The sequence below is a fragment of the Nycticebus coucang genome, chromosome 3 (assembly GCF_027406575.1).
Source record: "Nycticebus coucang isolate mNycCou1 chromosome 3, mNycCou1.pri, whole genome shotgun sequence".
Taxonomy (NCBI): domain Eukaryota; kingdom Metazoa; phylum Chordata; class Mammalia; order Primates; family Lorisidae; genus Nycticebus; species Nycticebus coucang.
The window spans coordinates 160,573,097-160,598,600 of NC_069782.1; the positions used below are offsets into that span (position 1 = coordinate 160,573,097).

General features: G+C 50.3%; 1 protein-coding gene across 6 annotated transcripts in view; it reads left to right on the forward strand.

The window, feature by feature from the left end:
- ADGRA1 (adhesion G protein-coupled receptor A1) overlaps window positions 1–7,814 on the forward strand; it is a 45,467-nt gene extending 37,653 nt beyond the window's left edge. For all 6 annotated transcript variants that reach the window (XM_053586133.1, XM_053586135.1, XM_053586132.1 and 3 more), the window contains 2 exons: window positions 3,676–3,774; window positions 4,948–7,814. In XM_053586133.1, coding sequence (XP_053442108.1) covers window positions 3,676–3,774; window positions 4,948–6,127 — 1,279 coding nt within the window. In that variant the 3' untranslated portion in view covers window positions 6,128–7,814. The remainder of the gene's footprint in view (window positions 1–3,675; window positions 3,775–4,947) is intronic.
- Window positions 7,815–25,504: the final 17,690 nt, after the last annotated feature.

A 25,504-nucleotide genomic window follows, 5' to 3' on the forward strand; every position in this document is an offset into this window, starting at 1 on the left:
TTCCTTATTTAGTTCATATGTTGAATTATATTGATTGATATTTATGAACAACAAAACTGTGTTTTTAAAATTATTTTTTCTGCTCTTTATTATCTTCTTCCTCCAGTTACTTTGGACCTACTTTGATCTTTTATGTTTCTACTTTGTTAAGGCAGATTCTTAGAATACTAAATTTTAGATCTTTCCTTTTTTTCTACTAAAAGCACTTAAAGTTATAAATTTCCCTCTAAGACCTGCTTTAGCTAGATCCCAGAAATCTGGATTATGTTGTATGTTCTTTATCATTTTTTAAATACTTTCTAAATCCCCTTGGGGTATCTTCTTTGCTCCATAATAAATATTTGGGTTTTCCTAGTAATCTTATTGTTAATTTCTCATTTAATTTAATTATCATCAGGGAATATATTCTGTATGATTCCAGTCCTTTTAAATTTATTGAGACCTGTTTTGTGGTGCATGGTCTCATCCACCATGGCAAACAGACCATGTGTGTTTGAAAAGAATGTGCGATGCCACTGCTAAGTGTGAGGTTCTATGAGAGCAGTTAGGCCAAAGTGGTCAACATTATTGTGCACAGCCTTGTTTCGTTACTGATTCCTGTGTAGTTCTATCAATTGCTAAGAGAAGGGTGTTAAAATCACCAGCTATGATTTTGGAATTGTCTATTTCTCTTTTAATTTTGCCAATTTGGGGGACTATTTTTATTTGTTGGTTGGTTTGGTTGGTTGGTTGTTCTGAGACAGAATCTCACTCTGTTGCCCTGGGTAGAGGGCTATGGCATCATCATAACTCACAGCAACCTCAAACTCTTGGGCTCAAGTGATCCTCTTGCATCAGCTTCCCACCTAGCTGGGAATACAGGTACCCACCACAGACAGGGTCTTGCTCTTGCTCAGGCTGGTCTCAAACACCTAAGCTAAAGCAATCCACCTGCCTCAGCCTCCCAGAGCGCTGGGCTTACAGGTGTGAGCCACTGAACCCAGCTGGGATCACGTATTTCGAATCCTTTGTCAGACATGCTGTGGCTGTGCCTGACAGAAGTGCACTAATGTCATTCTGAAGTGCTCCTTTATGTCCTTGTCTCTGGTGTCATGTAACCCCTCTAGTTCTTGTGGGCTCACAATAGGCACCACATGGCGTTTTCCATCTATTCACTTCCAACCTGTCTGTGTCTTTGTGCTGAGGATGTTTCTGTTCCAGACAACGCCTAACCGGGTCTTTCTTTCTTAGCTATTCAGCTTCAATGTCTGCCTTTGAAGAGGAGTATTTAGTCCATTTAAGTTTAGTGTAATTTTGTCTTGGTTGGACTTAGTGTCCAGTTGACTGCTTGTTTTTGTTTGTTTGTTTGTTGTTCATTTGTTTTTAAGGAAAGACTTTAATAGAGGGAAAAAGCAGAATGGAGACTGACCAGGTGTCAGCTCTCCATTTGACAACTTGTTTTCTTTTTTCCCCTCTTTTTGTTGTTGTTTGGTTGGTTTTTATTCTTCCTTTACTTCCTTCTTTTGGATTATTTTAATAGTTTTTACATTTTTGTTTTAATTTCTCTATTAGCTAGTGATTTTTTTCTGTGTGTGGTTACCTTAGCATTTAAAGCCCACAAACTTTTCAAAGTCTATTTAGAGTAGAATTTGTACTGTTCCACATAAAAATACATAGGGACCTTAGAAGTGTACAGAGCCATCTTCTGCCCTTTATGTCACAGATGCACATGGATCACCCACACACATTATGAACTCCACAGGGCAATGTTAAAATTCTTTCTTTAAACAGTCATATGTATTTTGAGGAAGTTAAGAGGAAACAAAATCGTTTGTATTACCTTGGTAATTAGGGTTTCTGGTGTTCGTCATTCCTTTCTAATGACCCAAGTTTCCCTCTGGTACAATGTCTCCCCAACCTGAAAAATTTCACTTAGCATTTCTTAAAGTACAGGTTGTCCGATGGCAAATTCTTTTAGTCTTATTTCTATTTTCAAGTCTTCATTTCACCTTTATTCTTGAAGGATATTAATAATTTCTTGGGATATAGAATTGTGGGGAGCAGATTCCTATGTGGTTCATGGAGAGTGACCCTAAGTGGAGCCACCTACCCCACCCTTGTGTCTGGAGTGCATGATGCTGTGCTTGCCAGGGACATGGGCTGACTTTAGGAGTTTGTGATAGATATCCAGAGGAACAGCATCCTGTTCGTGAGGAATCCTCTCTGAGGTGGCCCCTTCCACAGGCCAGCATGGCTCTGTGGGGCTGGCAGCTGTGGGTAGCAGCACGTGTGATGGGCCAGCATGGCTCTGTGGGGCTGGCAGCTGTGGGTAGCAGCACATGTGACAGGCCAGCATGGTTCTGTGGGGCTGGCAGCTGTGGGTGGCAGCATGTGCCAGCATGGCTCTGTGGGTCTGGCAGCTATGGGTGGCAGCATGTGTGACGTGCCAGCATGGCTCTGTGGGTCTGGCAGCTGTGGGTAGCAGCACGTGTGACAGGCCAGCATGGCTCTGTGGGGCTGGCAGCTATGGGTGGCAGCATGTGTGACGGGCCAGCATGGCTCTGTGGGGCTGGCAGCTGTGGGTAGCAGCACGTGTGATGGGCCAGCATGGCTCTGTGGGTCTGGCAGCTGTGGGTAGCAGCACGTGTGATGGGCCAGCATGGCTCTGTGGGTCTGGCAGCTGTGGGTGGCAGCATGTGTAACTTGCCAGCATGGCTCTGTGGGTCTGGCAGCTGTGGGTAGCAGCACGTGTGACAGGCCAGCATGGCTCTGTGGGGCTGGCAGCTATGGGTGGCAGCACGTGTGACGGGCCAGCATGGCTCTGTGGGGCTGGCAGCTGTGGGTGGCAGCACATATGACAGGCCAGCATGGCTCTGTGGGTCTGGTAGCTGTGGGTAGCATCACGTGTGACGGGCCAGCATGGCTCTATGGGGCTGGCAGCCGTGGGTGGCAGCACGTGTGACAGGCCAGCATGGTCTGTGGTCTGTGCACAGGTGGTGAGCTTGGTGCAGCTCCAGGTCCTCAGATGCACGGCATCCCACATCCAGGGTCAGACACCTGAACTCTGCCACTGGAAAGTTCAAGTTGGCTGAGGCCCAGTGGAAGGGAAAGTCAGCTCATTCCTGCCCAGTAGGCCAGCTCCTATCAGGATTAAATGCTGCCCTTCCAGGACACGAGGTCAAATACCTGCAGGCCCCAAGCAGCTGGACACAGCAAGGCTGCATGGGTCTGACAAGGAGCTGGATGGTCCCTCTGACTTTCTCATCCTGAGGCTATGAATGGGGTCTTAAAACTCAGGCACTGGATAGTAAATGGACCAGGCTGCCCTTGGGAAGGAGGCACGATCTGGGGACCCTGAAGTGGCCCAGGTAACTCCAGTCAGCATCCACTGGGATCTAGTCCTCACACTGTGGATGCATGTGACCTCTCAGTGTGCCGCCCTCCCCCAGGGCCTTCCTATTGTCCATATTGAATGTACAGTGGGAACCAGAACACACCCAAAGCCCCAGGGCCTGTCCAGGATCCTCTAGGCATGCTGTAGCCCGCAGGAGGCAGAGGGGTGGCCCTGGGCTCCTGGATGGGTGCTGGTGCTGGTCTGATGAAGATGAGATGCTTGGCCTCCCCTTCATACTAAGGAAGGTGGGAAAGGTAGTGCTGTCCTTCTTCAGGACTCAGGCACCTTCTGCTCTCTGACAGGTTCTACCTCGTCAGTGGAGGGGTTCCGTTCATCATCTGTGGTGTCACGGCTGCCACGAACATCAGGAATTACGGGACAGAGGACGAGGATACTGCATAGTGAGTACAGGGCCACCTGGGGGGTGGGGGGGTGGAGAGTGGGCCACCTGCCCGGAGGAGGGCAGCCAGGGAAGGCGCTCAGTGGTGTCACTCTCTGCCTATGGACCCTGAGCTGAGGTCCACCTGGGCAGGGGTCCAGCTACCCGCTAACTGTCCAGGTGCTGCTGTGAGGAGATCCCATGAGGTAGAGCAACCAGTCTTGGCCCCTGCCTGGAGTGGTGATTCATGCTGTGCCCTTACCCTGCCTGTGCTGCCCACAGATGGGTGGAGCCCTTCCTCCCTAAGGACTCAGTTCCCCCCTTAATCCCTTCCTGTGCACATGGGAGGCTGGGTTTTCTTTAGAAACAAAGGGCCTGAGGAGCCAGGTACAGGGGCTCATGCCTGTAATCCCAGCACTCTGGGAGGCCAAGGTAGGAGAATTGCTTGAGCTCAGAAGTTCAAGACCAACCTGAACAAGTAGGTCTCTTTTGAGTGAGACCTGTCTCTACTAAAACTAGAAAAACTAGCCGGTCATTGTGGTGGGCACCTGTAATCTCACCTATGCAGGAGGCTGAGGCAGGAGGACGGATTAAACCCAGGAGTTTGAGGTTTCTGTGAGCTAGGCTGACCATGCCACATCTAGACCTGGCAACAGAGTAAGACTCTGTCTCAAAAAAAAAAAAAAAAAAGGCTTGGGAGACAAAAGCAATTTGAGCTCAGTTGAGAATGGAAGCCCCATCTCTGGAGGAAGCAGGGAAATAACAGATCCAACCCATCTCCTAAATTGGGGCCCAGGGCCCACATCCAACATTCCTCACCATCCTCGCTGCCACCTCCTTCTCCTGCTGCCCAGGGCACCAGGAGCACCTGCTGCCTGCCCGCCCGCTCCCCCCAGCACCCCCTTACTCGCACCATCCACACACACACCTGGCTCCACCCACCCAGATCCATCTTCCAGGCCCGCCCAGCCTGGCACTCCCAGGGTCCCTGGCCCAGGCTAGCCCAGGTCACCTTCCCATGGCTGCCCCGCCCTCCTTTAGACACACTGACACAGACTGTCTCAGGGCAAGTGGGCGGGTCCAGTCCTGGACAGCTGCTGGGTACAGCACGCCTGGGACAGGCCTCAGGCTGGGTGGAGGCGCCCCAGTCTGGACGCCAAGGCAGCTGGCCCTCCTGACCCAGGTCTCCCTGCAGCTGCTGGATGGCCTGGGAGCCCAGCCTGGGCGCCTTCTATGGGCCGGCCGCCTTCATTGCCCTGGTCACCTGCTTGTACCTGCTTGGCACCTACGTGCAGCTGCGGCGCCATCCAGAGCGCAGATACGAGCTGCGGGCGCGAACAGAGGAGATGCAGCGGCTGGCGAGGCCTGAGGGCGGCCTGAGCCGCGTAGCTCGGCCCTGCTCTCCGCCCGCCCGCGACGCCCCTGCCGCCTCGCTGCTGCAGAACGAGCACTCGCTGCAGGCCCAGCTGCGGGCTGCTGCCTTCACGCTGTTCCTGTTTGCCGCCACCTGGGCCTTCGGAGCGCTGGCTGTGTCCCAGGGCCACTTCCTGGACATGGTCTTCAGCTGCCTGTACGGCGCCTTCTGCGTGACGCTGGGGCTCTTCGTGCTCATCCACCACTGCGCCAAGCGGGAGGATGTGTGGCGATGCTGGTGGGCCTGCTGCCCTTCCCGCACCGACGGCCCTGCTGCAGAGCTGGGGGCCCGCGCGGCGCTCCATGCCAACGGGGATGCACCGTGCCTAGGCCAGCTACATGGCTTCGGCCACACGCCCGGCCACTGCAAGATGACCAACCTGCAGGCCGCCCAGGGCCATGTCAGCTGCCTGTCGCCGGCCACCCCGTGCTGCGCCCAGATGCACTGTGAGCAGTTGATGGAGGAGGAAGCCCACTCGCACCTCCAGGAGGAGGACGCCTTTAGGCACGACCCCCATCTGCACAGGTGTCTTAAGGGCAGAACTAAGCAGCACTACTTTAGCCGGCCCCGGACGTCGGCCGAGCTGGAGTACCCCTACCACATCCCCTCCAGCCTGGATGGCAGCCCCCACAGCTCACGCACAGACAGCCCCTCGAGCTCGCTGGAGGTCCCAGCAGGGGCTCACACGCTGGCCTGCTGTGCCCAGGGTGACCCTTTCCCCATGGTCAGCCAGCCAGAGGGTGACGGCGCTGCCCTCTACGGCTGCCCCTCAAGGCTGGGCAGGGAGGCAGCCCTCGGCCCTGGCCACTTGGAGATGCTCCAGAGGACACAGTCCCTGCCCTTTGGGAGCCCAGGCCAGGACGGGCTGCTCCAGGGGGACCTGAGAGAATGCCTGCCATTCGGCACCGACGGGACGGGCAACATCCGAACGGGCCCCTGGAAAAACGAAACTACGGTGTAGATTGGGGGAGGTCTTGTCCCTGGAGGAGCATCAGAGCTGTCTGCCACATGAGGCCTGTGGGGGTTCTCCAAAGTGGCTGGACCTTTCAGAAGTGGTTCGCACTCCCAGCTGACCCCTTCCCTATAAAAGACCCTAGCAAGGGAAAAAAACACTCTTGCCATGCCCACTTCTGCTGATCCCAACGTCAGATTGCCTGTCCACCCACAGTCATGCCCTCTGTTCGCAGTATCCAGTCCCGGGATTCTGTCAAAGGGACACCCCACCCCACCCCCAGTGGCTCCACACTATGTCTGAGGCCTGTGGAGCCCTGAGCCCCTGCTGTGACCCAGCCTCAGAGAGGCTCCCTCTAGTGTCCCTTGTGTCCCACATGTGTCTTGGGCTCTGTCCCTGGCTTGGCAGCCCGGCTGCCCCAGTGCTATGGCTGTGAGCCTCTCCCTGTCCTGTGTCTAAGCTGCCCTTCGTCTTCATTGGGGAACCCCTGGCTCCTTTGCCAGCTCCGTGTCCACCGTCAGTCCTGGCTACCAGCAAGGCCAGAGAACTGTGCAGATACTGCAGGATGCAGACTTGATGTCACTAGAGAGAGGGCGCTCAGGGCCCATGCCCTGGGAAGATGCCCAACTGTTCTTTCATATACTCAACTTATAAAGCCAGCCACCCCCAGGGCTGGATGCCTCTCCAGTGGGGAGCTTGGGGAACAGATAACTCCTATTCACGGAAGAAGAGGAGCTACTGGGTGGGATGGTCGTCATGGACAAAGTCCCTTTCCTTTAGTTGCATCTCCATGAACATCTGGGCACAGAGCCCTGCCTTGAAGGACAGATGTTTGTGACAACAGGACTTCTGTGAGAGCAGGTGGCTCAGCCCTCTGTGCGAGGGAGTCCCCTGAGGCAGGAGCCCATGTGTCCAAAGGGACATGCATGTGAGACTGTGCACAGCTGTCTCTTCCTCCTCTCCTCCTCTCCCTCCCTGTCTGTGGCAAGTTTGCACAGGTCCACATACACACATGTACACAAATGTGCACACCACACACGTGCACACACTCAGAGGCAGTGTGTTTTCCAGCCTCCCCGAGCACTGTGTTTTCATGCAGACAGTGTCACAGACGTGTCAGAGTGCTCTGCCATCTGGGTGGGGAGGGCCACAGCAGGGGAACCCCCTGCTGCACACCTTGGAGGGGGGCATGGCGTGCTCTCCAGACAGCTGATGCTCAGTATCTGAGTACAAGGAGCCTCGCTCCCGGGGTGTTTGTGAACTAACGCTGGTGTAGCTCACTGCACCATGCTCCACCCACCACAGACCCATGTGTCTTTACAGGTCAACCAGACAAGCAATCGAATGACCGCCAAGCGGTTCTGTTTCCATCACTGTCCCCTGTTCACCTGCTCCCACAGCTGATATGACCCGGAAACCGCCGCTATGCTGTGTATACACAGTAGAACTGTCCAGATAAAAATCCAGTATTTTGCATTGTCTGTCCTTTGTGAGTCTGGTCAATGGCATCCCTGTGTGCTCCTTGCCACTGATATGGGCAGGGGGCACCTTGGTGTGTGGCCCCTGCTTCCGTGTCCTGGGTCGGGCTGGAGGCTAGCGAGGCTGCTATCCCTGGCTCTTACAGCACCGCCCATCCTTTCTGCCCTCAGCTCTCACTAAACAAAGAGGACCTCACCATTCAACCAAAGAAAGCCAGCATTAAACACTAATTTCTTCATGTCTCGATATTGATGTAACCTCTTGAGTCCATGTGGGGCCACGGCTGCGAAGGACCCATTGGGGTGTGAAGGTCCTCACCACAGCGGCATCAGGGAGCCTTCACATACAGTCAGTTTTCCCAGGCCCAACTCCTATTGTCTGTAGCCCAGTCACTTCATTCCTTCATGTGTATGCTAGTGTGCATGTGTGTAGGCAGGTGTAATATGTGCATGCATGCATGTGTGAGTGTGGTGTGAGTGTGCAAATGTGTGTGCATACATGTGTGTGGGTGTGGTGTGTGTGAGTGTTGGTGGTTCTGGTATGAGCGTGGGTGGGTGTGGTGTGAATGTGCGTGCAAGTGTGATGTGTGCATGCCTACATGCATGAGTGTGCATGTAGTTGTGTGTAGAGGTGCTTGCACATGAGTTGCATGTGTGTTGTGTGGGGCACACATGCACAACTGCACCAGTGCACATCTGTGCATGTACTCTTGAGAGGGACAGTGTGAGTGGGCCTAGTGTCTCACCAGGATGACATCCCTGATGACACCCTTTGAGGACTTTGATCTGCCTAAAGGACTCCAAGGCAGAAGCTGCCGGTGCCTTTCAGCCCTGTGGATCTTCTCTGGAGCAGACCTAGCCGAGGAAGGGCCTGGTCCTCCTCACATGGTGGCACCTGCTGCCTCTCCTGTGAGGCACCAGACAGGGCTTGGCTCTGGTCTACCTGCTCTGGTTCTGAGCAGGTTACTCCTGCTGGGGCTGGTGGAGCAAGGGGTCCCCCCAGCTGGCAGAGGCTCTACGAGAAGCAGATGGCTCAGGGAACTCTGGTCCTTGAGAGTGGGGGCTTTTGTGCATGATCTGTTCCAAGGGACAGCACTCTCTGCCCAGTGGCCAACTGTGCAGGCCTCCTGTAGCCTGTAGGACCAGTGACCTGAGCACAGACACACCTGCCCCACAGACAATCCTCCAAGGACCCCAGACGCAGGATACTAGGCATCCTCATGGGACAGCAGCCTGACCTCACAGAAGACAAGGGTGAGCCCACCCAGGCGAAAGTGGGTGCCAGACTCAGCCTTACAGCTTTACCTCCAAGAGTCCCAGGCACTGCCTGGTGCCATCAGGGCCCAGCAATTCCTCCCCTTCTGGTGCTAAGAGGACACGTAACATCGCCCCTAATTATTTCCATGCCACATAAGTTCCAGCACATTATGGAGGAATCAGGAGACTCACACAGAGGGAGTCCAGCTCAAGTCTGCAGGCCTCAGCTCCCTGCAGCCTCTACTCAGACGGGGCCATCTGCTGGGGAAAGGAAGCAGAGACCAGCAAGGCAGAAAAGTCCCCGCCCTGTCCCAGACGGTACTCTTGGTCCACGTCCCAGAGGGTGAGTGGACCAACCCCAACCCTAACCCTAACCCTAACCCGTGGTGGGGAGCAGCCCAGGTAAGCACCCTGTCTGTGTCCTGGTTCACAGAGTAATTTTGGTCCATGTCCCAGAGGGTAAGTCCCCCTGGTGGGGGCACCCCAAGGGGGCTCTCATTTCCTTGTCCTGCTGGACACTGTTGCTGCTCTGTCCAGTGAGCTGAGCACTTGTGTCTATCCCTCTGCAGGCGGGTCTGGGCATTACTGAGACCACTCTCCTGGTAACAGCGGAGTGGGTGAATGTTCACATCAGTGTGTCAGGGCTGGTGTTGGCAATGAGCAGAGCTGCTGTGCCTTCAGAGCTGTGTCAGTCCACCGGGTCTTTGTGTCATGGCAGTGGCTAGTGCTTGTGGTCTGAGCCACCCAAGCTGAGCACCAGCATCTGATCACATGGGGTGAGCACCACAGTCTGCACCACGTGTGGCAACACTCCTGGTATATGTGGCTGAAATGGGTGCCCATGGACCGTGGCCCATGAGGAAGATGGGGACCTCACCCTGTGTCTGGGGCTTGGGCACCTGGATGCAGTTTGGCCAGTGGCCTGTACCACGTGAATGGAGTTAAAGTCAATGATTGCCCAGCACTGCGTGTTAACAGATGGTAAGGCGACTTTATCCATAACCACAGAGTGATGGGTGCAGGGACTCCCCGAATAGGGTCTTGCCCTGGAGAGAAAGACCAGGCTCATCCCGAGTACCACCTGCCACATGGGGATTTGTCACCACACCCCAAGTGGGCTCGGGATGAAACATGACCCAGAGGAGATACCCAGAGTGAGGGAACCCAGCAGGGTGCTTGCTGGGGACAGGCCAAGGGACCAGTCACCAGCTGGAGAGGTGGAGGAGTTGCTGAGAGGAGGTTGAGCGGAAACACTGGCTGAACTGACTGTGTAAGAGCTGCTGGGCCAGGTTTGCAGGGACATTACAGACAGGCCTCGGAGAAGGTACAGGAGCTAAAACTGAATCAGGCAGAGGCCCTGCCAGTGCCAGGAGCAGCCTGAGAGGCCTCTGTCACCTCATGGGCTAGTGATCCCCGTGGAGAGCCACAGCCCTGAGTCCCCATGGAGCTGGCTACCAGTGCTCATGGCTGAAGCAGGATGACAGTGTCTGTGCTGCTGAACGGTCTCCTTTCCCCACTGGGAGGAAGTTCAGGAGACTCAGGATGCTGGAGCTCAGTGACAGGAAACAGGTCAAAACCAAATGTATATCACACAGTGCCACAAACTTGACGAAAGGGGCTGATTCCCAGGGGATAAAGGGGGTTTTACTCTGCTTCAAACCCACAAGAGAAACACCGCAAGCTAGAGGCTGACCCTGCTGGCTTCTCCAGAGAGTGCCCCAGGCCCATGCTAAGCCCTAAAGGGCTGGAACAAGGCCCTAGCGGGGGTCCCCATGCAGGCCAGGCAGAGCAGCAGGAGGTCCAGATCCCACTCACCTGTCCAGGGCTGGGAAATCAGAGTTGGCATTTGTTCTTGGCAGGGTCCCTCATGAATACATCCAGTGAAAACATGGGAGAACACACCACAGGGGGTGTCAGTCATTAAACCTGTAGTTGCCACAGTCAGGACACTCGCAGCCTTGAAGGAGGGGCGCTAGGCCCAGGGCCTGACGACCCCTGAGCCTGCAGTGCGGACTGACCCTCAACAAGCAAGGAGCTCTGCCTGGCTGTAGGGACGCACCACATCTGCCTGGGTCCCGGAATAAATACTCTACACCAGCCAGAGCTATAGACAGTCCCTCAAGGCAGGGCCCTCACTGCTGTGGATGGCCCAGTGTGGGGCCTCCATGCAGGGGAGGTGCTTCCCAGAACAGCAGGGACAGAAACAGGCATGTGCAGCCAGCAAGAGCCAAGGCAGGCTGGAGCACACTGCCCAGCAGCTCTTCCTAATGTAACATGCCCAAGTCCTTGCTCCAGGCACCTGTGAGTGGACCTTATGTGGGAATAGAATCTTTGCAGATGTGACCAGATTTAGAAGAGTCACCTCAGAGCAGGGCGGTTGCTCTCTGGGTGGGAAGAAGAAACTTTGGATGCAGAAACACTGAGACTGGAGGCAGAGGCTGGAGTGATGCATCCATGAGCCAGCAAGCATCCAGAATTGGTGACCCACCCACCCCCTACCCACCCCCACCTGCCCCCCAACCCCCTGCCGCAGAAGCCAGGAGAGGCAAGGGATGTCCTTGCCTTGGGGCTTCCACGTGGGCCTGACTTCAGACACCCGACCTCCACAACTGTGGGCCTCAGTGATTTGCTCTGGGGTCCAAGGAAACACTTACGGGTGCCCATTCTACAAGGTGCCCAGAATAAGCAAGATCCCTGCCTCTGCCCCCAGAGACTTCCTCTACGCTCCCACTGGCACCATGTACCCCAGAGCCTTTCCACTAGCTACCCCTCTGCCAGGACTACTCTTCCTGAGCGACTGGGGTTCACTCCTTCACCTCCACTTAGGAACTGGACAAACATGACCTCTGTGAACCCTTCCCTGATGGCTGTCCAAACTGTCACATCCTATCAATTTATACATACTGTATGATGTGCTTTTTGTAATTATATCTGAAACTTACTATAACCTATTAAGCCGGACAATAATTTTTCTTTTTTTTTTTGAGACAAAGTCTTACTGTGTCGCCATGGATAGAGTGCTGTAGCATCACAGCTCACAGCAACCTTAAACTCCTGGGCTTAAGTAAATCACCTGCCTCAGCCTCCCAAGTAGCCAGAACCACAGGGACCCACCAAAACACCCAGCTATTTTTTGTCATAGTTGTCATTATTGTTTAGCAGGCCCAGGCCAGGATTGAACCCACCAGCCACAGTGTATGTGACTGGCACCCTAGCTGCTGAGCTACAGGCACAGAGCCAAATCTGACAACTAAATTTGCAAACTCATCCAGGAGAAAGATGGATCATTACGTCATCATTACTAAATATCACTACAGTCACCTTCAAAGCATCCTCTTTGGAAGCTGTGCACTGACACCAGCCCCTAGTCCACTCTTCACAGCAATTTTGGAACCCTTTCTGGAATGGCCATCAGAGTCATCGTCATATTACCTTGATGTCCTGAATATCATCCAAATGTCTTCCTTTCAAAATTTCCTTTATCGGGCAGCACCTGTGGTTCAAGGAGCAGGGCGCCGGTCCCATATTCCGGAGGTGGTGGGTTCAAACCCAGCCCCGGCCAAAAACCAAAAAAAAAAAAAAAAAAATTTTTCCTTTATCTTTGGGTAAAGAAAAAAGTCATTGGCAGCCAGATCAGGTGAGTAGGGAGGGTTTTCCAACACAGTTATTTGTTTACTGGCTAAAAGCTCCCTCATAGACAGTGTGGTGTGAGCTGGTGCATTGTTGTGATCCAAGAGCCATGAGTTATTGGCCAAGATTTTCTGTTAAGATTTTCCTGTTTCTCTATTGATGTTTACTTGGTCTGCCATGCTTCTCATAATCAGCCCAGGATTTTGATGCACAATTTGATGAACTTTTGCAATGTTTTCCTCGGTTCTGCTTGTTACTGACTGCTTTGATCTCTCTTCATCCGTGACACTTTCTCTACCCTCGGAAAAGCATTGAACCCATTTGTATACATTTCTTCATGGCATTATCCCCATAAACTTGGACTAACATGTCCCTGATTTCACTTCCACTCTTGCCAAGTTTAATAAGAAATTCAATACTTGTTTGTTGCTCTAATTCAAGCTCCAACATTCTCACAACAGCACACAAAAGCATAATAATGATTGCCACTCAGCAGGATACCACCACACGTCCACACGAACACAGCTGTGAGACACTGGTACACCAGGGTTAGGAGCACTCACTGAGCCGTTTGTACAGTGCTGCCCACATAAGCACATGGTGACAAGTTCGTGAATTTAATTATCAGACCTGTATTTTGGCATAAATAGTGCCAGAGGAACAAACTAAAACCCTTTCAAGGGAAATGTATGGAAAACTGTTCCCTGACCTTGAGCATAGGCTTGCTTTCTGCTTGAGAGACCTCAAGAGTCACGAGAATGGCACATGAGTTGTGTACATGTGGAAGGGCAGAAAACTGACCTCCGAGAGAATGTGTATGTCAGCTGTGGAGATAAAGATTCTCTGGATTCCAAAGACTCTTGATGCTGGATGCAAAGGTGGTGCTCAAGGTCTGCAGTTTTGCAAAAGCAAAGGTGGAAACCTTCTATCTGGCCTTCTCCAGGTCCTCCCTATCAGGGCTGCTATCAGACAAGCAGCTTTTGTCTACTGCTTCCTGTTTTATGATAACAAATATGGACTCAAATTGCTCAGGAGGGGTCCTCCCTGAGTTCCTCAGTCCCCCAACACTGAGTTTGTGTCAAGCCTCTTCAGTCCTCATGTCAAAACCCCTTCAAGAAAGATAAAGTAAGCCTAGGCCTTCAATTATTGCCAAGAATACTTTTTCAAACACAGTATAATTTAGAATAACAAGGCACCCAAACAGAAAAGACCACATAAATAAAAACCAGCAGAAACAACAGACAAAAGGAAAAGACACATGAGGTGTCTACAGGAAAGGAAGAAGCTGAGGCGCATAGAAAGTTTACTTGCCACAGTGTGGACAGCTGCCCAGGATACTCAGACCTGCTCCATTTGGCCTTTGTGACCAGCAAGTTTTTAAAGACAAGAAGAGTGGACAGAGAGTGGCTTATATATTTGTTGGTCAGGAATTCTCACTGGTTTACAGAATTAACATTGATTAGTGATTAGGTATACATTGTTAAGCTATACAGTGTGGGTTGATGAGGCATTATAGGTTAATTTATACTTGTGACAACGGCAGTTTCAAGAGATGAATGCACAGGTCCATGGGATGCGATTGCCATCTCGCCTAATGATTTAAAGGGACTCACCCTCCTCAGATAAGGGTTGTTTCCTCAAGGGGTTGGAGTTCAAAGAGTTAACAGACACACCTGTTAAAATAACCATGAGTAGCTCAAGGATGTAAGAGGTAAGGTCAAGAAATTTGGCAGAGAATAAGAAATCATTAAAATTTAATATAAATTTTAGCACTAAAAAAAATAACTAGAAGAATTCAATGAGTGAGTTTAATGATAGGTAAGACACAGTTGAAGAGAGCTGTGAAATGGATGATAGACCATCTCTATTTATTTGAGATAAAGCTTAAAAAGAAAATAAAAAAGAGAGGGTAAGGGGCATAGATGATTATATGAACAAATCTCTTGTTCACGTAACTGAATGAGGGTGAGGAGCAGAGAGAGTACATTCAAATAATAGCCAAAGAAATAATGGTGACATCTTCCACAAACTGACTCAAAACACAAGCCGTGGATTTCCAGATATTCTACAAATCTCTATAAACAAAAAAACTTACCCACCGGCTGAATAAATGGCCCCCTTTTGGCCAACAGACACCCTAAAGCTGAGGTTCTGGCCAAGAGAAGGGAGGTCAGAGAGGCCTCCTCAGGCCCCTCCCTTCTTGGAGACGTCCTCGGTGACTCAGGACAGGCTAAGGGCACATGTAACAATGCTTGAACCACGCCTGGAGCTCATCAGGTCACTTGAGCTTCAGTAAATGTGCGGTGGGTCGTCCCTGATCCGTGGGCTTCCTTACCTAAACATAAATCATGCCAAGCCTTTAGCCAAAGCTTCATTTCTTTAACGTTTTAGGCAAAAAGAAATTGCTCTTTAAACCCACCTATAACCTATACCCCTGCTTTTGAGATGTCCCACCTTTTCAAGCCAAACCAAAGTACACCTTTCGTGTTTTGATTTACGACTTTACATGTAATCCATGTCTCCCTAAAACATACAAAACCAAACTGTGACCCCACCACGGTGAGGCCACTTGCTCAAGGCTTCTTTGGTGCATGGCTCTTCAGGCCGTGGTCACGTATATTCGGCTCAGAATTAATGTCTTTAAATTACTTCACAGAGTTTGTGTTCTTTTCTGTTGACACTTCCAAACTAACACAGAAGAAGACACAACAATAATTAATCAATACAGGGCAGCGCTTGTGGCTCAGTGGGTAGGGTGCTGGCCCCATATACCAAGGGTGGGTTTGAACCCAGCACCGGCCAAACTGCAACAGCAACAAAAAAAAATAGCTGGGTGCTGTGGCCGGTGCCTGTAGTCCCAGCTACTCAAGAGGCTGAGGCAAGAGAATAGCCTAAACCCAGGAGTTGGAGGTTGCTGTGAGCTGTGATGGCACAGCACTCTACCAAGGGTGACAAAGCGAGACTTTGTCTTTAAAAAAATAACAATAATAATAATAATTAATCAATACAAAATAAGTAGATAGAAAAACCAGCACATAGCAGGTAGAAAAATAGAAAACACTTTTAACAAAAGGTAGTTTTAGTGAACTAAATGCTCCAATTGACACACAAAATTTGTCACATCAGATTCGATTTGTCTTTTTCTATATCCATATGCACTATTTACAAAAGATACAACTTAAATATAAGGATATAGGAAGGTTACAAATAAAAAAGTAAAAAAAGCCCTCCGAGAAAACAGATATTTCATTAATATTAACATTAATACCAAACATTACAGATTTAAGGTCATGAAGTGTTTGCCGAAATACTTTTTAGGGCAAGAAGAAATTGCTCAAATGCACAAATAAGGAAGTAAATTTCACAGAGACAAGGAATAATGTAAATAAGAAAATATAACAGTCAGAAGTTTTGTATGTACTTTATAACAAATGTAGTAGGCCCTCCACAGCTGACCTCCTCCCCACATTGACCACCTCCTTAAGTTGACCTAATTTTGATAGCTCAGACTTGACCCACGTGTACTCAGTGGAAGGCTGACCTCTCTATACTAACCACCACTGTAGGTTTTATGTTGACCACTTGGTCTGTGACACACAGAGTCAATTTTCCCTCTATAAATTGACCAATCAAGTCCACTCTACACCACGAGGTGTGGGCTTTGCCCCTTGGTTATATTGGGATTTGGGTTTTTTGTTTTTTTGAGACAGATTTTCAAGCTGTCACCCTGGGTAGAGTGCTGTGGTGTCACATCTCACAGCAACCTCAAACTCTTGGGCTTAAGCGATTTTCTTGCCTCAGCCTCCCAAGTAGCTGGGACTATAGGCGACCACCACAACACCCAGCTATTTTGTTGTTGTTGTTGCAGTTGTCATTGTTGTTTTAGCTGGCCCAGGCTGGGTTCAAACCCACCAGCCTCAGTCAGTATATGTGGCCAGCGCCCTACCCACTGAACGATGGGTGCCACCCAGTTGTATTATTTTTTATTTCGTGTAAGTTCTTTTTTCATGTCTCATTATTACCACATGTTGGATTATGATTAATGTACTGTAGATGAAAAAGAAGCCATACTCTCTAAAATAATTTTAAAAGGTTTATTCTAAGCCAGATTTGAGGACCATGACCCAGAGACACACCCAAGAAGCCTTGAACAAGTGGTCTCATGGTGGTGGGGTCACGGTTTGATTTTATACATTTTAGGGAAGCAGGAATTACAGGTGAGGTCATAAATTGATGCATGGAAAATATACACTGGTTTGGCCCCAAAATGTTGGACATCTGAAGGCAGGGGCCACAGATTATAGGTGGGTTTAAAGATTCTTTAGCTGACAATTAAGCTCTATCTGATAGACCAGGAGTCAGTGAAAAGGGATGCTTGAGAGAAGGGTCTCTGGACAAACCTCAGGACAGTGCCCAGACTCAGGTGATTTGTTATGTATATTGAGGACCTATAGGTGTGTCTGTCTGGCAGAGCCTTAGGCCTGTTAGTGAGTCACAGAGGACGTCTCTGAGGGGGCAGGGCATGATGAGGCCTGTCTGATCTCCTTTCTCAAAGATAGCAACTCAGTTTTAGTAATCTCCTTGGCCAAGATGGGGTTCAGTCAGTCAGCTGCAGGGGTGAGGGAGCCTTAAGATTTTATTTTAGTTCACAATCCTACTGTCTCTCAGGTGTTGTGGAAGATTATTTCAACATGAAGGACTGGTCTGAATTGTGGGTACATCCTACAGTCACCAACAAATTTACAGTTAATTGAGGCATGATGGCCCAAAGGAAAGAACTCAACTGATGTTGAAGGAAAAGGCTGATCTTCTACATTTTCTGGAAAGCAGCAGCCAAAGAAAGGCAGCAGGAGATTTTTGTAAAGATGGTCAATCTTCTAGTGAAATGACAGAGAAATTCTTAACTATAGTTCTTCAGTAAGGACTAAAATCGGTGCTCCCCCCCACCCCACCCCATCTGCCTTCTCCCTCTGCCCAGCAGGCTCACCAGCAGCCCTGCCCAAACCCCAGCTCCCTTTTCATAAACCACTGAGAAGAACAGACAGAAAGGAAATGCAAATTCTTTCTCTTTACATTTCATCAACTCTCAATCTTCCAGAATCTTGTTGCTATGGCCTCCCGGGTTCCTGAGTAGATCCTGGAACAACAGGGTGTGAGCTGAGCCTCTGTCCTCACACCTGCTAAAAATGATATTTCAGAACAGAATCAATAGCAGGATCAGAAACACAGAGAAAAGTGTCTGCAGCAGCAGGACAGTTGCTAATCATCCTGGGGAGGACCAGCAGTGGGCCAGTGCCATAATGCTGTGAGTTTGGCTGCAGCTCCCTGGCCCTCTGCTAGCCACTGGCCTCGGGGCTGCCATTTCCTTTCTTTGGGGGGGGGGGGGGTGCTATGCTGTCTCCTCTTTTCTCTCCCTCTTTCCCCACACTCTTTCCCTCTCACACTCTCTTTCTTCTCCTAAGAAGATAAAATAATGACTATAATTTTATATCCTAATCTTGGTCTAGAAAAATTCTTTTCTCATCCCATGTAGACCACCAGCTGAGCTCCACCTTAATGACTGTGGTGTCAGCAAGGCCATGGTTAGCAGTATCCAACTAACGTGACCTGAGTCCTTGGAGAGAGATGTAGGGGAACATGGAGACTGTCAGTAGAAAAAGGAAAACTCCTTCAATGAAGCCAGTGAAGCCCCATGAAGGGCAGGTAACACCAAATCTCCAGGCCAATGATCCTAGAAGTTGCTAAAAAAATGTGCACATGATTTCAGGTGGCAGATTTCCAAGCATCAAGTGGTTGTCTCAAGAAATTTGACCTGTGATAGGAGATCTCCCAGGAAGTTTTGTGTGGTGAGTCCAATGAAAGTCCAGTAGGAGTTGTGGAGAGTTCACCAAAAAGTTCCTGGATTTTAGCAGAGGCTTCAAAGGTGACGACATCTTTAACAATGATGAATGCGGACGCTTCTCTGTCAAGGTGATTCCTGACAGGAGTCTTGTGATGAAGAGTGACAAAAATAAGAGTAGAAAACTTTCTAAAGAACCTTTCACATTCTGCTTTGTACTGGCTCAACTGGAGGGAAACTAAAGCCCTTGGTGACTGATGCATCAGCAAAGCCACTTGCATTCAGGACTTCCCTGTCACTTGGAGATCAGACAGATGCACATGGATGGCCGGGGTCCTGTCTGGGGAGTGGGTGAGGGGCACCGACGGAGAAGTAAAGAAGAAAGGGTCTGCTCCACTGACAGTAGACAGCTGTCCTGGCCACCCACAGGTGAGTCATCTCACAAATGTGACATTGAAATTCCCACCTCCAAACACGACCTCAAATATCCAACCTCTTGACCAAGTCACCATCAAAACATTTAAAGTGCATGACCGAGCCCAGCTCCTGCAGTGGGTCATCACTGAAACACCAACCTGTGGTCCCCCTGTGGGGGCGACCTCGCCTGCTGTATCAGTTAACACTCTGGACACTGTCCTCTGGGTCAGTGCTGCTTGGAGTAAAGTTCAGCCAGAAACGATGCAGAAGTGTTTCAAGAAAGTTGGATTTGTCACAACCTGAGAGCAGGATGTTTTGGCCCCACCAGACAGTCCGTCTCCCAGGGCAGATTTCATAGGAGCAGACTTGGAAGGTTTCATTACAATGGATGGGGTGGTGACCTGCAGTGAACCTGAGCCACACTGACCGAAGTACAGACCAGGTGGAAGTGCGTGACGCAGCTGATGAGGCGGAGGAAGCAAGGGGGGGAGCCACAGACACTGCGGAGACCCCACAGGAAGGGGGCCAGGTTCCTGGTCATGCACGGGAGTCGCCTGCTGAGGGAAAGCGCCCTGGTGTACCGAGTGGTGTGGCCGGCGTCCAGGGGGCTCTCTCACTACGTTTGTAAGGAGAATAAGAGACAGACCAAGACTGAGTCTTTTTTTCAGAAAGAATGATTAAACCACGAGAAAACAGTAAATGTACTGATGTCATATGAGGCAGTATGTATGATTTTACTGTTTTGATTATGTATGATTTGGTATGATATTCTCCAGGAAATGCTGTACAGGAAAGTGAAGTACTAGTTCCTTGTGTTGACCACCTCCGTATGTTCACCTGTCTGTTAAGTCCCTTGAGTGGTCACCTTACAGATGTGCTACTGTGTATCGAATACAGGCAGATTTAGTGCCAGTTCTAGTGTAGTGAATGGTTTTCACATACCTTTCTTAATACTAGAAGAACAAGCAGACTAAAATCGGATATGGAAATTTGAACCATAGGAGCAGTGACTGTGAACTAACAGCGTAGGGAGAAAAGCAGACTATGGGTCACAGTGGAGTAGACTCAGGCCACAGACAACGTCACAAACATTCTCCCATCAAAACACATTTAGGCTACCGATCATCCACAATGAGATCACCAGGAAATGCTCATATACTTGGAAAATTTAAGAAATTATTTGACCAAGGGCGGCGCCTGTGGCTCAGCGGGTAGGGCGCCGGTCCCATATGCCGGAGGTGGTGGGTTCAAACCCAGCCCCGGCCAAATTAAAAAACAAACAAACAAAAAAAAAAAAAAACTTACAAGAAATTATTTGACCAAAATGATAAGGAAAATCATTTCTGCTCTTATTTTTATGACACATCAAACCTTGTCATGCTGAAATAGTGCTTAGAGAAAATTTATAGCTATAGACAAATTTTTGTAAAGGCTGAAAATCAGTGAGTTATGCATCATTCTCAAGAATTTAGAAATGTGGCTCGGCACCCATAGCTCAGCAGTTAGGGCGCCGGCCACATACACCAAGGTAGGCGGGTTTGAATCCAACCCAGGCCTGCTAAACCACAAAGACAATGGCGCCTGCTAAACCACAATGACAATGGCAACAACCAAAAAAAAAAAATAGTTGGGCATTGAGGCAGGTGCCTATAGTCCCAGCTATTTGGGAGGCTGAGTCAAGAGAACCGGTTAAGCCCAAGAGTTTGAGGTTGCCATGAGCTGCAATGCCACAGTACTCTATCGAGGGCGACATAGTGAGACTCTGTCTCAAAAAAAGAGAGAGAAAGAATTTAGAAATGTAATAATAAATTAACCAAAAATAGAGCAATGGAAACATAAAAATAAGAGTAGAAATTAACAAAAGAAAAATCATATATTCTTTTAAAAGGTTAGAAAAGGTTAGAAAAATCATATATTCTTTTAAAAGGTTATGGCAAGTCTGATCAAGAAAAAAGACACAAGCAACAGAAACCAGGATCTGCAGGGGCACTACTACAGACCCCACACACTATAAACAGAGAAAGACGGTGGAGGGTGGAGGACACAGCGCATTCAGTGAGCTTGAAGAGTCAGGCAGAACAGACTCCTAGGAAAGCGCAACATCACAAAACTGACAAGATTATGAAAGCATCTAATAGTTACACACATACGACTATTAAAGAACTGAATCCATAATTCAAAACGTTCCCATTTTAAAAAAAGAAAAAAGCTTTTAGATCCAGAGATGGCTTCACCTGAGAATACCATCAAACAGTTAAGAGACAAAATTTTTATAAGAACTCTTCCAGAGAAAAGAAAAAGCAGAAACATGTCCCAGCTCTTCTATGAGGCCACACAGCCTTCACACTCAAAGCCAATAAGGACATCATGAGAAAAATTACCAGCCAATAAAAACAAATGCAAAATCCTCCCACAAAATATTAGTGAGCCAAATACAGTGATACTGGGGAAAGATAATATATCACACTGTAGTGGATTTATTCCAGCGATGCAAAATTAGTTCTCCTGTCCATTGGGCATCCCGTATGGCAAAAATATGAAATTTAACATACACGTTTGACCCAGGAATTCCACTCACATACACAGACCAAAATTCACGCACACACACGAATGAGAAGCCTGAACAAAACACACCTCCGGTTGGTTGCTTTGCCCAGAGTGCTGGGAAGCAGCCAGAATCCATCAACAGTGGGAAGAGAAAGTCAGCCAAATTGTTACTGTCCATAACAACATGGTTAAATCTCAAAAACATGCTGAGTGATAAAAGCCACACACAAAAATATAGACTGTATAATTCCATCATTCACAAACAACCAAAACCCAAAATGGGCAAAACAGAACTGTGGTGTTTAATGACATGTGCTCAGGTGGTGAAACTACAAAGAAAAGCAAAGAATTGTTTCTATAAAAGCAGGATGGTAAGTGCTGAGGCTGGGGTGGGTGGTGGGAGGAAGGCTGGTGGTCAGAGGACAGCCCCACACTCCGAGTGGCAATTCCCCTGATTTCTGCTCTTCTGTGTACAGCCACACGTTGTGCTGTGTGACCTAAAGTAAGTGTACAGAAAGCCTCTCTTTGGTGCCTGTGACCTGGCTTGACAGAGATGCAGTCTCTGTTGGCCCCACCCTGTGGCTGTGTCCCTTGGGGAGGCCTGGGCCCAGCGAGTCTGATCCTGAGACTGCACCCACCAACTCAGCTGGGTCTCCCAGAAGGTAGCAGAGGCTACCAAGGGAGAGAAACCAACCTATGACAAAGGACTTCGTTCAGTCTGGGCTCCATGCCGGGGTTGTGTGAGACCCTCCACACTTGTCCTGCTGTGTTGGGGTCATTAGGGATATGGCCTCTCCCTCTCCCCTGCTCACTGGAGGGGCCCTGCGTGGGGAGTGGTCTTCTTGTGCTCCCATCTGGGTACTAGTGTGTCCCCACTGGAGAAGCCTGTCCTTCAGTGACCTCATGCTCCCATCCTCTGGGCACTGCAAGGCGGAGTGTCCCATGCAGGCATGGTAACCTCCCAGGCCTCCTCCAGGAGCCTGGTGAGCTCAGCCCCCCTCCTACCCTGAGACTCAGTCCGTGACTCACAGCGTTTGTGTCTGCATTCCTACTTCAGACACATTCACGAGGCCTTCCTGAAGGGAACCCCAGCACCAGGGTCAAATAGGAAATCAGAAGCCACCCTGTCACTTCAATCAACAGAGAAAGGTGACTAGGAACAACAGCAAGACTGCAGGAAGCAGCCTGCCCACCCCAGAGGGGAAGGGACCCACCTGCTTGCCAGCCAGCGGCTGGGAGAGTGGTAGGACAGGGATAGCCCTGTGTGTGCAGAGACAAAGTAGCAGGACAAAGTGGCAGCCACACAGTGTCAGGAGCAGGCTCCAATGCCAACGGTCTACCGTCGGGTCAGAGCCATCTACCGTCAGGTCAGAGCAGTCTACTGTCAGGGTTGGAGCGGTTCACCATGGTGTTTGCTTTGCCTCTAACAGAAACATCATAATTTACTTTTGTCATTTACTTTGATGTCATCAAATGAGTCTTGTGGTCACTGAAAAAAAAAAGTTTCAAAATTTGTACATAATAAATATACAATTTATTAAAACTTACGTGTATATTTGTTGCAAAGTGTGGTGACGGGTCAGCTGAAACTACAGCATAGAGATGTATCACAGTCAGAAGTTCTGAGCAAAATTAAGCGGCCACAATGTGCCTCGGTCCAGAGCACCGGGAGGGAGGTCTCTGTCAGAGGAGCATATGCTTGTGTATTTTCTTAAATGATTGATGGTGGCTATCAAAACCACTTTCGTACTTAGCTTCATGGATATATTTACAAGCATGACTGACAGTTTTATTTCAAAGTCTCAATATTTAACCATACCAGCAATTACTTACATTCTTTGCAATTATTTATATTTTTATTTTTTTTAAACTATAGATGTTGACTTCATAATGTGTGAGTGGTTTGACAGCTTTTCAGAATTTGTTTAGGAAAAACAAGAGCCAAGGTTTTGCAGACCCCTGCCCCAGCGACCTCAGCACGCAGCCTGGTCAAGCTAAGCACCAACTGCATGCCCTGAGGTGCCCACTGCATGCCCCAAGCCAGGAGCCAGCCTCCTCTGGTGGAGACATGAAAGTCTGGAGAGCAAGGCTAATTCTGATGGTGTCTGAGGTGGCGAGGGGCTAGTAACTAGCACAGAGCAAGATCTTAGGAAGAAGTGTCCAGGGACAGCCCCAGCCAGGAGGGCAGTGTAGGTCAGGAAGAGCAGGCAGGAGAAGCATCCGTGCAGATGGGAGGATCTTGCAGGAAAGGGGAGGAAGAGAGAATGAGTAGATGGGCCCAGGAAGAGTGAGAAGTCAGATGTCAGGAAAAGGCATGTCAGGGGTGGCAGGAAGAAGTGATGCAGCCTCAGCACGCAGCCTGGTCAAGCTAAGCACCAACTGCATGCCCTGAGGTGCTCTAGGGGCCAGAGCTAGGAGGCTACCCTTGTGGCCTCTTCACAGCCCTTCCTGAGTAGACACCCAGAAGTTGCTTGTACACCCACATACACACCTATGCCATCTCACTAGGCCTGGGAAGATTTTGAGTGCCTAATCCAAACACGTTTGATCCCAGGAATCACTTCCTCCCTCAACGTAGGAGCACTAGGGCTCAAGGCCAGCAGCACACCCCACTGTGGAGCAGAGTGGGCTGCACACACAGGCGAGGGTTCAGATCTTGACCAGACCAACAAAGCTTCCAGCAGGAGACACTCATCACTGAATAATAAAGACCACAGGCCACAGACCTTTACAAGAAACAGCATGCAGGTGAGAGAAGAGATAGCAAAGCAGCCTGGGCGGGCCCTCCAGGGGCTCCTCAGCCCCCACCTCCTGGCTCCTCGGCTCCCACCCCCGCCTGTGTCCCTGCCCCTGTGCAGGAGTCCTACTGACCAAGGAGAGGGGCCAGCAGCTGAGTCCTTCCAGGCAGCAGCCCTGGTGTTCTGCATTTCACCCAAATTGGAGACACCTTCTTCCTGAAGTGGGTGGTGTCACTGGAGCTATGATGTGCCTGCTCCTTATAGCAGGGGTCTGCCTTTGCCCCTCCTGTCCAGGGCCTGTGTCCTCACCCTGAAGCCTGTGAGGTAACCTGCACCCAACCTGACAAGGTTGCACATTTGCTGACTGCAAGTTCCCGGGGGCCTCACTTTGTGGTCACCTCAGCCATGGTTTCCCCCTCCCCCAGAGACTCAGGATAGGTGGCAGGCAAGAGGCTCAAGGCTGTATCCAACCTCCACAAAGACAGGTGGCCACCCCCAGCCCAGCAGCAGCAAGGCCCAGAAGCCTAGGCGCTCTGATCTGTGGACCTAGAGCTGAGCACCTGCTGCCACATCTACCCACCTTCTGAGCCTGGGGCCCACAGAGAGCACTCAGGATGGCCAGCTGGCCACAGTCACACAGCTGGGAGACGTCTTTTCTCCAGCTCTGATGACATCCACTCCACTGGCTGGCTGCTCTGAGCTTCCAAACACCCCAGGAGGGAGGAGGCTGCACACCATGGTTGATTCAGTCAATTTGGGTGGGCCCTAGTATCAGCACTGAGTCCGAGGTGAGACCACCTGGCTGCGTGCAGGGACCCTGTCTCCTAGCACCTGCCCTGGTTCCCAGCCTAGAGCCTCAGTGCCCTGAATGCAGACCAGGGCCAGGAGCCACAGAGACCTGACCCAAGGACAGATGCTGGGATTAGCATCTCTGCCCATGCTTACACCCAGAGCTTTGTAGGCCCTGCCAAAAGCCCTGCCTTGTTCATTCAAGGAGCACTTATTAAGCACCTTCTGTGTGCCTGCCCAGGCTGTGTGCTAAGGATAGCCTGTCACATAGCAGAGCCAACAGCCTGGCTCTGCAATGTCCACTCTCAGGGGCTCTGACCCACAGTTCTCCTAAGTGGGAGTAGCAGGCAATGATGAGATTATCACCCACCCTCCTAGCCCTTTGAGAGGACATCCTGACTGTCTGCCAGGCTGGGATGGGGGTTGTCGGGGCCCTTGGGACTAAGCTCCTCCAATATTGAGGGAAGCCCAGGGAGTGGACCCTAATGGAAGAAGGGGTTAATCAAGAGCCAGCAGGACTGCCAAAGCGGGGGATGTGGCTGCTGCCCCACCTCCCAGGCGAACTCCATATCCACCGCCTGCCCTTCCGCCCCACATGCCCCCACGCAGCCACCTCTGCGGAGCCCCCTACTGCTGCAGCCCCGCCCCTCGGCCCGTGGGAAGGGGGCACTGGGCCAAGGACGCGGTGCCC